Genomic DNA, 12,329 nt, shown 5'->3' with positions numbered 1-12,329 from the left:
CCTTCTTCCTTATAGTGAAGGAACACACATAGAAGTAGCAGAATCAGCCAAGTCATTTCAATATGAAGTGGAATAACATAAGACTAGAGTTGACAGAGAATTTGTTTAGGCAATTAATAGGAAGAAACAAGGAAAGAAAAAATTATTATGTTGTCTTCCGTAAAGAAAGCTGTCTTAAAGAAACCAAAGTCTCTTTCAGATAGGGGAGTGGCTGCTAAGGAGGCTGAGATTGCTTGAGAAGGACCATGCCTGCAGTCCCTGGAAAGGACAGCCTCACATTTCCTGACAGCCTAAACTAAGGCTGGTGCAGCTTGTCCACCAAGCTGGCTTACACTCACAGCACTGTAGTGGGAGTTGGTCTAACCTGTCTTTACCGAACCAGAGGTGAAAACTCCACTGCTTGCTCCAGGCGATCTCCAAGTGCTTTGCTCTCCTGCCACCTAGCCTGAAACCTTCTTGCTGAAATTGAAACCTATGGCTATTTTCTTATCTACTGCAGACAAGGAACAAATTGCTTCCTTCCTGTGAAGGAAAGCATTATAAGCATTCAAAAATGACATAACTGTTCTCTCTTCCACTCCCTGATCACCTGGTAATTCTTACAGGGGGTACTGAGCATTTTCCAGACACAGCACCTAACATGCCTATCTTGAATTACAGAGCCCAAAGATCAGAGGTTACACTTCAGCAGTGCTGAAGGAACAGTCCTGCACAATGTCATTCATTTTGTGGGCAGTTTTCAGGTTTGTCACCATTGAACCATGTCAAACCTGTGATTTCAAACAACTTTTTTTCCTTCATGAAATTTCTACCACATCTATTGTTCCATTCTACAGTTGAGTCTACACCTGTTTCTTCAAAAAGTATTTGCTCCTGTTGAAGAGAAGCCAATTTTCAACCATATCTTCGGCTTGACAAGACTATTTGACTTCTGTTCTCATCCTCCAGCCTAACTGCACCTTCTTCTAAATTCACCTCACAGGCATCATGCCTCTCACACCTACGTTTCCAGCTAGTGATTTCCACATGGCTAAGAAACCTGTTCTGAAAAGATTCTCATCACTTTCCATCAAAAAGTGTCCATTGTGGCACTCAAACTCACAGGCCATTTAATTTCCTGTGTTCCTTTCTTAGCAGATGCCTGGGGAGTTGGCATCCATGATTCAGAGAATCATAGAATTGTTTGGGTTGGAAGGGGACCTTTAAAAATCAAACCTACCAGCTCAAATACTTTGGAGCTTTTGTTTGTTGCTATTAAAAAGGCAAGGCATTCTGACCTTCCTCCACACAGTGGTGTCGTGGCATCAGAATTATGGTTCACCCCTTTTCTTGCAGTATAATTCTGAGGAACTCCAATGGTCTACCTTCCACCATGATCTTCAGACTTTTGAGTACACACCTGAAAGCACCTTCCCAACATGCAGGGTAATGCCCTTGCATCTATTTCCTTGCCTGCTCTTTATGGAAAGCTGTTCCTCTCATGGTCATTCCAGTTGCTGGAGAACTCCCCAGGAGCCCAGTTCTGACACCTTTGTTATGAATCACTGATGTGTGTCGGCAGCATTTTTCTGCCAAGAAAGCTGCACAACACCAGCATGAACAGGGCTGTGCACTTCTCCTCCTTGAGCTCACCCCCCTCATTCCCTGAGCCCTGCTTTGCCAGGCAGAGGTTGGACACGGCTGTTTCAGCTGCCCTGACAGATGTGGTGAGTGAGCTTCTCGTGCACTTCAGCATCCTCCCACATTCCAGGAAGAGATGCCCAGTTTGTGCAATGTGGAAACGACAGGGTAAGAGAAACAAGCTAGGGAAGGGCTTAGGAAAAGGCTTCCTTCCTCCCTGCTTTACAGTGGAAGAACAGGTTTATTTAATTGCATTTTAATTTACGAGAATTAGACTGCAATTTTGTGGGGTGCAACGCAGAACCTGCACCTGGAAATGTCTGAGGAAGGTATTTTAAGGATTAGGTAGCACCAGCGTCTGTGGACAGAGGAAGGAAAAGGCAAGTTCAGAAACAGAGAAAGCAAATTTTAGGCAATTCAGAAAGATGGGTATTCCAGCTTCAAAACATATCAGATTTCTCTGAAACTTACTGTAGTTCATATTTCCAAAGGTACTGTGTTACTAAAACTGTTTTTGGGTAGAAGGATGTATCACAAACAGCAGTTTTCCAGCAGAACAGCATTAGATGGTCACCCTGCCCATACACCCACCCATCTCCCTCAAGCACCACCACCTCTTAGTCTTGATTTCCTGCCAAAATCAAATGAGTCAGAGTGTTACTAGGGCCTGCATGGGAAGGCTGCTGGATACCCAAGGTGTTCTGCAGAGATACTGAGGAGGAGGAATGGGAAGACACTCAACTTTGCCCCAGCAGACAGGTCTTAGATGATCCTCAAGAGAAGCTTAACTTAACCCAACCTAATCCAACCCAACAGGAGCTCGAAGGAATGGCCAGTGACAATGGAGAAACAGGACTTCACTGTTACACTTCTTTTCAGAGCAGAAAGCTTGTTCTCACATCAAGATTTTATTTTAGAAATTAAATGTAGCCTGGAAGTTTGACACCAAAGATTAATCATTTATTTCTACACAGCAGCATCATGAATCCAGTCAGATAATTTTGCACAAAGGTTAGTTCCATGGCAGATGTCTGTTCTGAGAGCCACAGAGCAGCAAGGCTTCTGGAACATAAAAAGAGTAACACCATACCATTTTCAGACGACTAAACTATTTGTTTTAATCTCTTACAATCAGGCACCAGCACAAGGTGAAGTGACTTCTTTGCCAGTAGACAGCTCCAGGATTCAAATCAAAGCAGTTTGCCAAGGTAGTGCCTTAGGAAAGAGCTTTGGGTTAAGTACCATCACACATATACAGGTGCCTTGTCCACGTGCTCCCAAAAGGCACAGACTCCTGTAAGGAGGAAGGGATGTGCTCAGATTGCAGCTGTGGCTGTGGAGAGGCACACGGGAGGACACCTCAGCAACCAGCCCACCTCTGGGAAGAGAGCCGCAGATAAGATGTTCTTAATTCACTCGCTGCCTCATTATTAGTTGCAATTAGTGCAGGCCATGCTGATGCTGTTTGTGATGGAGGAACACACAAGGAGACCAACATGTAACCTGATGTTGCCAAGTGCTCCTCCAAGGCCTGCATCTCCTACCCCACTGAATGAGCCCTGCTGTGGCTGCAGCCCCCTTGGTGCTCCCCCAGCCAGCAGTGCTTGGCACAGTGCTGGTGGCACTTTTTTGGCAGGTGCTTGCAAGCTTTAATACTTCAGTCAGTGCCAGCTCAAAATTCACCCTGGCACCTCACACCTGCAGGTGACATGGGTGTCAGCTGCCCTTCTGGGACTCCCCTCTCCTCCCTAGACCTGTCTTTCAGTCTTTTGCTTGCTCTGCCCTTTGCTTCAAGCCACAGATCCTGGTGGGTGGGCTGTATATTTGTCAGGGAACAGGCTCCTCACTGCTGATGCCTCTGGACCCTTTCCACTGCAAACATCCAGGCTTTGCTCTTGTGGCACATCTGAGGTGTCTGACACCGACTCCTCCTGTAAAATAAAGTACCCCAACATTCTCTCTTTGCAAAGGGAAATGGCAATGGGGAACACTAAAGGCACTACTCCTCATTAACTGGTTGACTTAAGTAAGTAGTTATAATTCCATTCAATGGAGCAAGCTGCAAAGGGGATAAAAACCACCTGGCCTGGGGTGGTAGTGACCACTTCATGTGTGCCAAAACCCACAGGCTCAGGGAACTCTGTTAGCAGTGGTTTGCAACTGGCAGCTGTCTTCAAAAGGAAACATTATACATGTTTTCATTTTTATATCTAGTAATAAATATTCCAAAGGTTAGTAATAAAATAAGTAAATCAGTGATTTAAATCCATATTGAAGCATTCACAGTCTCCACATCTAGACCAATAGCAGTATACCCTGGCAAAGTAAGTTACAGGTGCTAACCAAACTGGACTGATATGAAACCCTCTAAAGCAGGAAAGTGAACAGATATTTTAAATAAAAACATCATGGTTTAGACAACACTACCTGTACCCTCTAGACCTCAGATTTACTTGCCATAGCAGCCATTAGTCACCTTCCACTGCCCAGATGACCCATACACATTCCCTACAGAGCATGAAAGCAAGAGAAATTGAAAGAACTGGCTGCCCAAAGGAATTTTCCAGAACACATTTTCTCTGGCTTCTTGTCTGTTAAATCTACTCCTGCTCTCCAGAGACCCAAACGAGAAAAACGACAGCAGATTAACTTTTATTATTCTGGTTGATATCTAAACTAATGGCCCAAGACATTCAGCAGAATTATAAAGCAGTAAGTGGCTCACCTCCAAGCACTGGAATTAATCCTAGGATCCTGACAGCTCCTCATTATGAGGTCCAGTGGCCTCCAAAAAGATGACTCAGGCTGTGATCCAGGAAGCAATGAGTCATGAAGCACATCATCATCATCATCAGTGTAAGCCCTGGGCTGCTGGCACAGCCCCTCGGGTGCCCCTGTGCCAGCACCACTCCCTCAGCAGCAGGCACCACACAGGGTCTCTACTGCTATCAGCAAAGCTTCACAGACTTGTTAGCTTCAGGTGTTTCTGCAGCAAGATCCTGAAGATGAGATGGTAACAAACGGCAGGTACCTGTCTTTGCAGCCTGTTCTCCAGAGGGGATGCAAGGCTGCTCCCCGAGGAGAGGCAAACCCAGTGCTAACAGATTCTCACAGGGCTGCCACACACCGTGGATGTGACTCCACTGTCACCTTCCAAAGCACCGTCACTCAGGGCTGGCCAAAACTCCCCGATGAAACCATCTCACTCATAAAGATTAACACTATCCCTTACTGGCTGCTTAAACCTCAAACCAAGAGCTGGACACGTGCAGGATGGTCCAGCTCCCTCAGCAGCCACTCTGGGTGGGGGAGATCGGAACACAGAGTACGGGAGCGCGGGAGCGCTGCTGGGGAATGTGAGCCCTGTGCTCAGCCCATTGAAACAAGAAACTGGATCTCACGTTTCCCCAGCTGCAGCTCCAAACTGAGGAGCTTCCAAAAGTTCAGCTGTATTCTCTAGGGGAACAAAGTGTCAGTACTTGAGGCAAAAATGACTGTTCTAGCAGTGCTCATGGGCTTTTTTCACAAGGGTTTGCCTCTCCTGCTGAACCCACCTCAGCTACCACCAACTTACTGCTGCATGGAAAGGGAAACAGCATGAAACTAAGTAAGCCTGCAAAACAATTTAAAAAGAAAAAGCAAGACTCTGAGGCTGATGCAAAAATCTATTGCAAGGGACCACCACAGAAGAGAGGCCTTGACTCAGGCTCTAGAGCAAGGATGCTTCAAATTACCAGCCATCCCATCACAGCAAAAACAGTGTTTTCATCTATATCCTGCAAATAATCGACCACATTTTTGGTGACAGTAATACATGTGCAGTTTGAGATGGATGTGCAGTTTGTACCTACCTTCTCTGTTTCTGTTACCATCACCTGGCTGTTATCCTGGTTATTATCCTGCTCACCTGCAGCATGAGCAAGAGCCATACAATCACTAAACATCATCAGGCAGTTTGTAAACATTGCGCCGGTTTGGAGCAGTTCTGACAGTTAAGGAATAACTACAGTGTAAACATGAACTGTACTCTCTCAAAGGCAGGAAGACAGATCTCGAGATGATAAAGCATCTGGGAAAGGAAGAGTGGAGACAGACAAATCTCTACAAAGAACTTTGAATAGAAGGTTGTTTTTTCCCTTTGTACCCTTTCATTCAGGCTATCAATTTCAGGAGCAAAAGTCCACCAGGAGATTAGTGATAAGCAAAGCTCCACTTTTTAAATATATGTGGCCTTTATTTGGCCACTCACAGAACACCAGCTTCAGGTAGTAGGTGGGTGTTTTTATGAGTACAGCTTGAGGGTTCCCTACAAAGCATCAGGAAAAGATACCTTTTAGCTATTCCAGAAATAAATTTCTTGTGAAACAAACTAATAATAGAAAGCAGTACAGAAAAGAAACTAGTATTTGCCAGAGACAGCATGTTACAGGAAGTTGCTCTCTTGTCTTCTATAGTAATAAACCCAGGCAGTTTCTCCACTAAAAACCCATAGATTCAATATCTAGACCAAGCTAGGACATAAACCCAGTTAATGTGTTGGACTAACACCATTCTGTATCATTCGCAGACACCAGAGTTTGCATTTGAGGTATTAGAAAGTGATTCTAAATGATCTGGTAACCAAGGAACATCAAGAACATGGGTTAGGTGACTGATTCAATATTTAAGAAACACATGCAGCCACAGGTGTCACATCTAAGCATTTCATTCCTTGTCTGATCTCATGGCAACTCCTGTGGGGCAGGCAGGACTGATTTACAAAGATCCAGAAACACAGCCACTCATGCTGCTGCTGGCCACTGTAATCAAGCCTTGGGGCCTTTTTTTTTCTTTTAACCATACATTTAATCTCCAGGTTATACACAAACAGGGGCAATGATGAATCATGAGCCACACGAGACTCCAGGAGGGAGATGCAGGAGCAGCACTTTAGCACCTTTCTGCAAACACTTGCAGCTAGCAGCAAGAAAATTCCACTGTCCATAGAGAATTCATGGCCAAGGAATTTGCTATGTGAATGAGACTCCTAAACCTGCTTATTTGCAGATACATCAGGGGAACCCCAGGTCATTAGCAACAAAGCAAGGGGTCTGAGCCCTAGCCTCACTTTTCACATTTCTTGTCAGGTTGTGGAAGACCCTCCTTGTAAAAATAGACTTTTCATTTCCAGTTTCAATAAAAAGGAACAGAGAGAGCCTCTCTTTATAATGCTAGCACTTAATTGAAACACCATTCAATCTCTTACTCCCATTTCCGTTTTGGGGGTGTTTGAACCCATCTTTCATGTTTCAGAAGTGAATGTCATAATTCTGTGTCATAATTCTGTAGAAACAAACCCTTCTGCTTCTATCTCCAAGTTCCATCACTCAGAACACACTCACCCTTCACATAAAGGTAATTGTGCCTTACTTCATGAAACCCAAAACAATTGCTCAAGGTGAACAGCTGCATTCATGGAGCATTAACTTGACAGGATTTTAGTATCAACACTGGTACATGAACTACGCCACTGTTCAAAAGAAAGCAATATCATTTATATACATTATACAGCAATACATCTTTTAGTGAATTATCTGCATAGTTTACCCAAAAGAGCACTCACTGTAGTCCAGAAGTGAACAGACTGAACTACATCTAATTGAGAAAGATTCAAGCAGCAGCTAAGGAGGAATTTTAGATGCTTGAAATGGGAATCTGAGCACTGGATGTGAACAGGGAACAGTAAAATAGTATGGAAGGGAAGGAGTGGTAGAGTTGTGACATTCATGGCTGGTCCATGTTTATGTTGCAGGTAGTGTTTGGAAGCCCATTATCACACCTGCTTTCCAAAAGGCACCACAAAGCGATCTGCTAATGAATCCAAGCCATTACAGTGAGAGAAAAAGCAGCTTGTCCGACCTGTACACATGAGTTGCATCATACCCTTCCTTCCCTGTTCCCTTCTGATACACAGGGGAATTACAGACCTTGCCGGGAAACGCCGCGACCTGCCTGGCCAGGGGGAGCTGAGCCCGTCTCCATGTGCAGCTCGGCCGGGATCAGCAGGGCTGAGGCTCTGGGAGCGCAGGCCGGGCAGCGGGGCCGGCTGCGGGCACAGCCCGTGCGGAGGGCAGGGACCGGGGAGCGCTCAGCACCGCGGCAGGTGCGCCCCGCACGGAGAGGGACCCGCGGGGAGCAGAGCTGCTCCTTCCCAGCCGCATCTCCGGGGCCGAGGCTGCGGTGGCCCGCAGGCCCTTCTGCGGGCAACTCCCGCCGGCACCGACCGCCCCATCCCGGGGGAGCCAGCGACGGGGGAGCGCGGAGAGCCCAAAAACGCCTCCCCGGCGGGGCCAGGATGCGGCCGGGCTGCGGCAGCGCACGGCGCTCCTCGCTCTCAGCCAGAACCCTGTCTCCCTGCTCCCTGCCCGGGCAGGCTGCGGGATGCGGGGGGACCCTCCCGGAGCATCCCTGCGCGCACGGTGCCGGGGGCGGCTCTGCTGAGTCACAGCGGCCCCCCCGCCGCACTCACCTGCGGGCCGCTCCCTCCGGCCGGGCAGCGCGGTGCGCCCGCTCCATTGCAGGCGCCGCGGTCCCGGGGCCCCTCCGCGGGGTCGCCGCCGCCTCCGCCCTCCTCGCCGGCGGGGAAGAGCCCGCAGGAGCGTTGGAAGCGAGCCACGGGCTGGGAGCTGCGCAGGGTGCCCAGCAAGCGAGCCATGCTGCCGCCAGCCTCCGCGCAGCGCGGCCCCAGCGCGCCCCGCCGGCCGCGGGGCCGCGGGCAGGTGCGCCCGCCCCGCCCCGCCCCGCCCGCACAGGTGCGATATCCCGCCCCTCCCGCACAGGTGCGATATCCCGCCCCTCCCGCACAGGTGCGATATCCCGCCCCTCCCGCACAGGTGCGATATCCCGCCCCTCCCGCACAGGTGCGATATCCCGCCCCTCCCGCACAGGTGCGATATCCCGCCCCTCCCGCACAGGTGCGATATCCCGCCCTGCCCGCACAGGTGCGATATCCCGCCCCGCCCGCACAGGTGCGATATCCCGCCCCTCCCGCACAGGTGCGATATCCCGCCCCTCCCGCACAGGTGCGATATCCCGCCCCTCCCGCACAGGTGCGCTGCCCCACCCGGGAGCGCCCCTTGCCGGCCGGGCCCTGCTTTTCCCCTCCCCGGCTCCCAACCCCGCGGTACCCCCGGTGAGGGCAGGACATTCAGCGTGGTCTTTTTCTTTGGTGTTTTCTCCTGCCATGATGTTTTTCCTGTTATCTTCTTAACGTGAAGAGAGAATGCCCTGAATCACACCAAAATCTTTGGGAAAAACACTTAGGCGCGGATGCCATGCTACATGGGTTCATCTTCTGTCAGTTCATCTCATGGGTATAAAATACACCCTGAGCTGTCCCTGGTTTCATTTTGTCCGGTTTTGCAATCAGCTTTTATTTCTTTTCCCAAATATTTGCAGATCTACATTGTATACATCACATGTACACATACCCCTATAAGGATACATCTCCAAATATTTTCTCCCTTAAATACAGCTATGGAGTTTCCTACAGAAAAAGAGGAGCAATCACTTGGAAGATGCCCTTCATGTTCTGGGGCTGCAAACCTTGCCTGCTGATTCCTACTTTTGTAATATTTAACATCTTAGTTCCATCAATACATTTTTTTTTCTTTTTAGAACAGCCCATTTTTATTCCCAGAAATATATTTTGTACAAGGATTGCACAATCATCATTTACTCATTGTAGACTCATTTAAAGTTTGTTGCTTTTTTTTTTTTTTCATTCTCAAATACCCCAAATTATGCAAGATTGCACCAAGGATTTTTTTTATGGAGCACTTGGAAACCAAAGCCACATTCCTTTGCTTTTTAGGAAGTTGGTGTGTCCCTGTGCCACCGTTTGGGCTGCCTGTAGGAGATGCTCACCCAGGCCCCAGGAGTGCCACTGCTCTCGAGATGGCAGAGTCATCTCATCACCCATGGCCATGGGCCACATGGCCTCTGTGAGGAATCCCAGGGACAGGTCTTCATCACCCCCATGCACAATCCAGGGCAGACTTCACAGATCTCGTCTAATTGTTTGTGTGATTCATTTTCTTCTGTCTTCTCCAAATGCAATCTTCTATCAGTAGAGGTTTGCCCAGCCTCCAGGTGACATCAGGTGTGTGCAGACACAGCCCTGGCCGTGATGGCAGAGCTCTCCTGACAGCAGAGCCAGCTCACAGGGACTGAGGAGGGAGGCAGCCTGTGCAGATTATGTGTTTGTACTCTCTTACTTGGGGGAATTATTTATTGTTTTCCTCTGGGTTTGTTTCTTAATTGCTGTAAAACTTACTAGGTGCACTCATAAGTACCTGGGAAACATTTGTCTTCTTTTTCCTCTTCCTTGGATATGTGAAAAATCCACAGGCATGGAATTTTAATTAAAAATTGCATTTATATTGCTTAATTCTTTCTACATAGACTAACTTCATTAAAGCTGGATGCCTTCAAATCATAGTCCCTTCATGGTTATTTTCACTGTGTTGCAGAAAGAGTCTTCAAAACTATTTAATTCTTATTCTGTCCACCTATATGTCAAGGTGTACAAAAATTTGTAACATGTTAATTTGAAGAGTAAAATTACAGCCCTGCTGGTGCAGCTGGGAGCCTTGCCACTGATGCCAATGGGATAGGATCTCATCCAGAGATGCAGTGGAAAGCAGGAATGAAAGTGCACGGCTGGGGCCAGCACTTGGTGGGTATTTTAAAACATCTCTTTGTCAACCACAAGTCAATATTTATCTGATCTGCCTACATAGTTATGTCATTATAATACTTCCCAGGTATTAAAATAGAACTAAGCATTCACAGCCATCTTCTCCCTAATTCCTCTTCAGGTGCACACTCAGGTTAGTGGGAGTGTCTCACTGAGGATGTCAGCACCCAGCTGATGAGAATTCAGGTTTTATTAATCAAACTTACTCTAACCTTAATAGAGAGAAAAAATAAGGGGGAAATTTCTACTTATTGTTAATTTTAATATGCCTTGTGCATATTATGGAATCAACATGAGTAATTACAAGTACTACATGAGCTGTGAGCCTTTTTTTGCTGTGCAAAGTGATGGGATTTGTGGGAGTTATATTCCTAATATGGACTGATTTCTGGGGTGAAGGAAACTTTTCAGGTCCCATTGCATAGAATTATAAAATATCCTGACTTGGAAGGGACTCAGAGGGATCATCAAAGTCCAACTCCTGGCCCAGCACAGGACAGCTCCAAGAGTCACACCATGTGCCTGAGAGCAATGTCCAAAGGCTTCTTGAACTCTGTCAGGCTGGTGCTGTGACCACTCCGCTGGGGAGCCTGTTCAGTGCCCAACCACCCCGGGTGAAAGATGCTTTCCCAGTATCTTAGCTAGTCTTCCCATGAGGCCTGATGCTGTTCCTTCAGGTCCCATCTCTGAGCACCAGAGAGCAGAGATCAGTGCCTGCCCCTCTGCTTCCCCTGGTGAGGAAGCTGCAGCCTGTGCTGAGACCTCCCCTCACTCTCCTCTTCTCCAGGCTGAATAAGCCAAGTGACCTCAGCTGTTTCACACATGGCTTCTCTGCTGGACCATTTACCATCTTCATAGGTTTAGGTCACAAAGGAAACTCACTGGTGGCTTTTGGACATTTTCTTAGGAAGATGCTGATCAATCTAATCAAACTGCCTCTAACGCCTCCCCTCAAACAATTTTTTAGCTAACTTGCAAATACAAACCACATTCATCACAGGAGCAGAGGTTTCCCCAGACTTGTGCTCCTGTGGTTGTAGGGGGAAATGGCAGTACAGCAGAGACACAACTTGAGCAGCCTGATGACCCCAGGCAGGATAGACACTTATTTCCAGGCAATTCCACCTCTTGTCTGTCCAGTACTGAACAGATACAGACACAGCTGCAGGATACAGCAGCTTGGCTGGGGGGGACCAGGAGAGGGAAGCAGAAATGCTTCCATGATGGAACAGAGGGTCGTAGGAAGGACCACAGCGCAGGAGTGGGAGGTGTTTGGGCCATGGAGAGGTATCACCCTGAAATTACAGCCTTCTGATTGTATGGAGTATTGTATTTTCCTGTTATTTATTTTTTTATTGTTTATAATGTTACTAGTTTCTTTGTTCATTTTTCTTTTTTCTTTTCTTTTTGTTAAACCAAAAAGGGTGAGATGTCACCCCAAAAACTCAGCTTCTGAGCTTGCTAACATAGTTTTCTAAGGACTTTCCCAGGACAGTAACTGTAAACATAGATATGTGTACATTCTTTCTGTTACACGTCTTGTGATGGGCATCTCTCATGGCCAGTGCAGTGAGAAAGTGTTATCCTGACCATCCAATCCCTGGCCGTGGTCAAAAGCCTATAAATCCTGGGAGGAAAAATAAACTTTCTCTTCTTTTCACCACACCTCAACCTGTGTCCGCGTGATCTATTCATCTTCAGCGGTAACAGAGAGGATGGAGGATTTGAGGACAGAAGTAGGGGCAGAGGACTGAAACTATCTAGTAATGTGAAAATGTAAAAATCTGTAGGAACCTTATTTTACCATTTCTACTGCACACAGAATGACTTGTTTACTCTTGCTCAAAGCAAGAGTATGAATCAATCATCTTCTATTCCCTTTATGAAAAAATATTCTAATGCCCTTTTCCTGAGACTTATCCCCATTACTCCTGATGGGCAAGAAAAATACTCAGGATTTGGCTCCTTGAAA

The 12,329-nt window shown here is 47.2% G+C and overlaps 1 protein-coding gene across 1 annotated transcript in view; it reads right to left on the bottom strand.

Moving 5' to 3' along the window:
• SGPP2 (sphingosine-1-phosphate phosphatase 2) overlaps positions 1–8,314 on the bottom strand; it is a 33,993-nt gene extending 25,679 nt beyond the window's left edge. The window contains exon 1 of the mRNA XM_014256130.2: positions 8,129–8,314. Coding sequence (XP_014111605.2) covers positions 8,129–8,314 — 186 coding nt within the window. The remainder of the gene's footprint in view (positions 1–8,128) is intronic.
• Positions 8,315–12,329: the final 4,015 nt, after the last annotated feature.

Source organism: Pseudopodoces humilis, chromosome 11 (assembly GCF_049639895.1).
Source record: "Pseudopodoces humilis isolate 2021_Gansu_Grassland_sample_001 chromosome 11, ASM4963989v1, whole genome shotgun sequence".
Classification (NCBI taxonomy): Eukaryota; Metazoa; Chordata; class Aves; order Passeriformes; family Paridae; genus Pseudopodoces; species Pseudopodoces humilis.
Note: the sequence above shows the minus strand (reverse complement) of the source record. Positions and strands in the feature narration are given on the sequence as shown.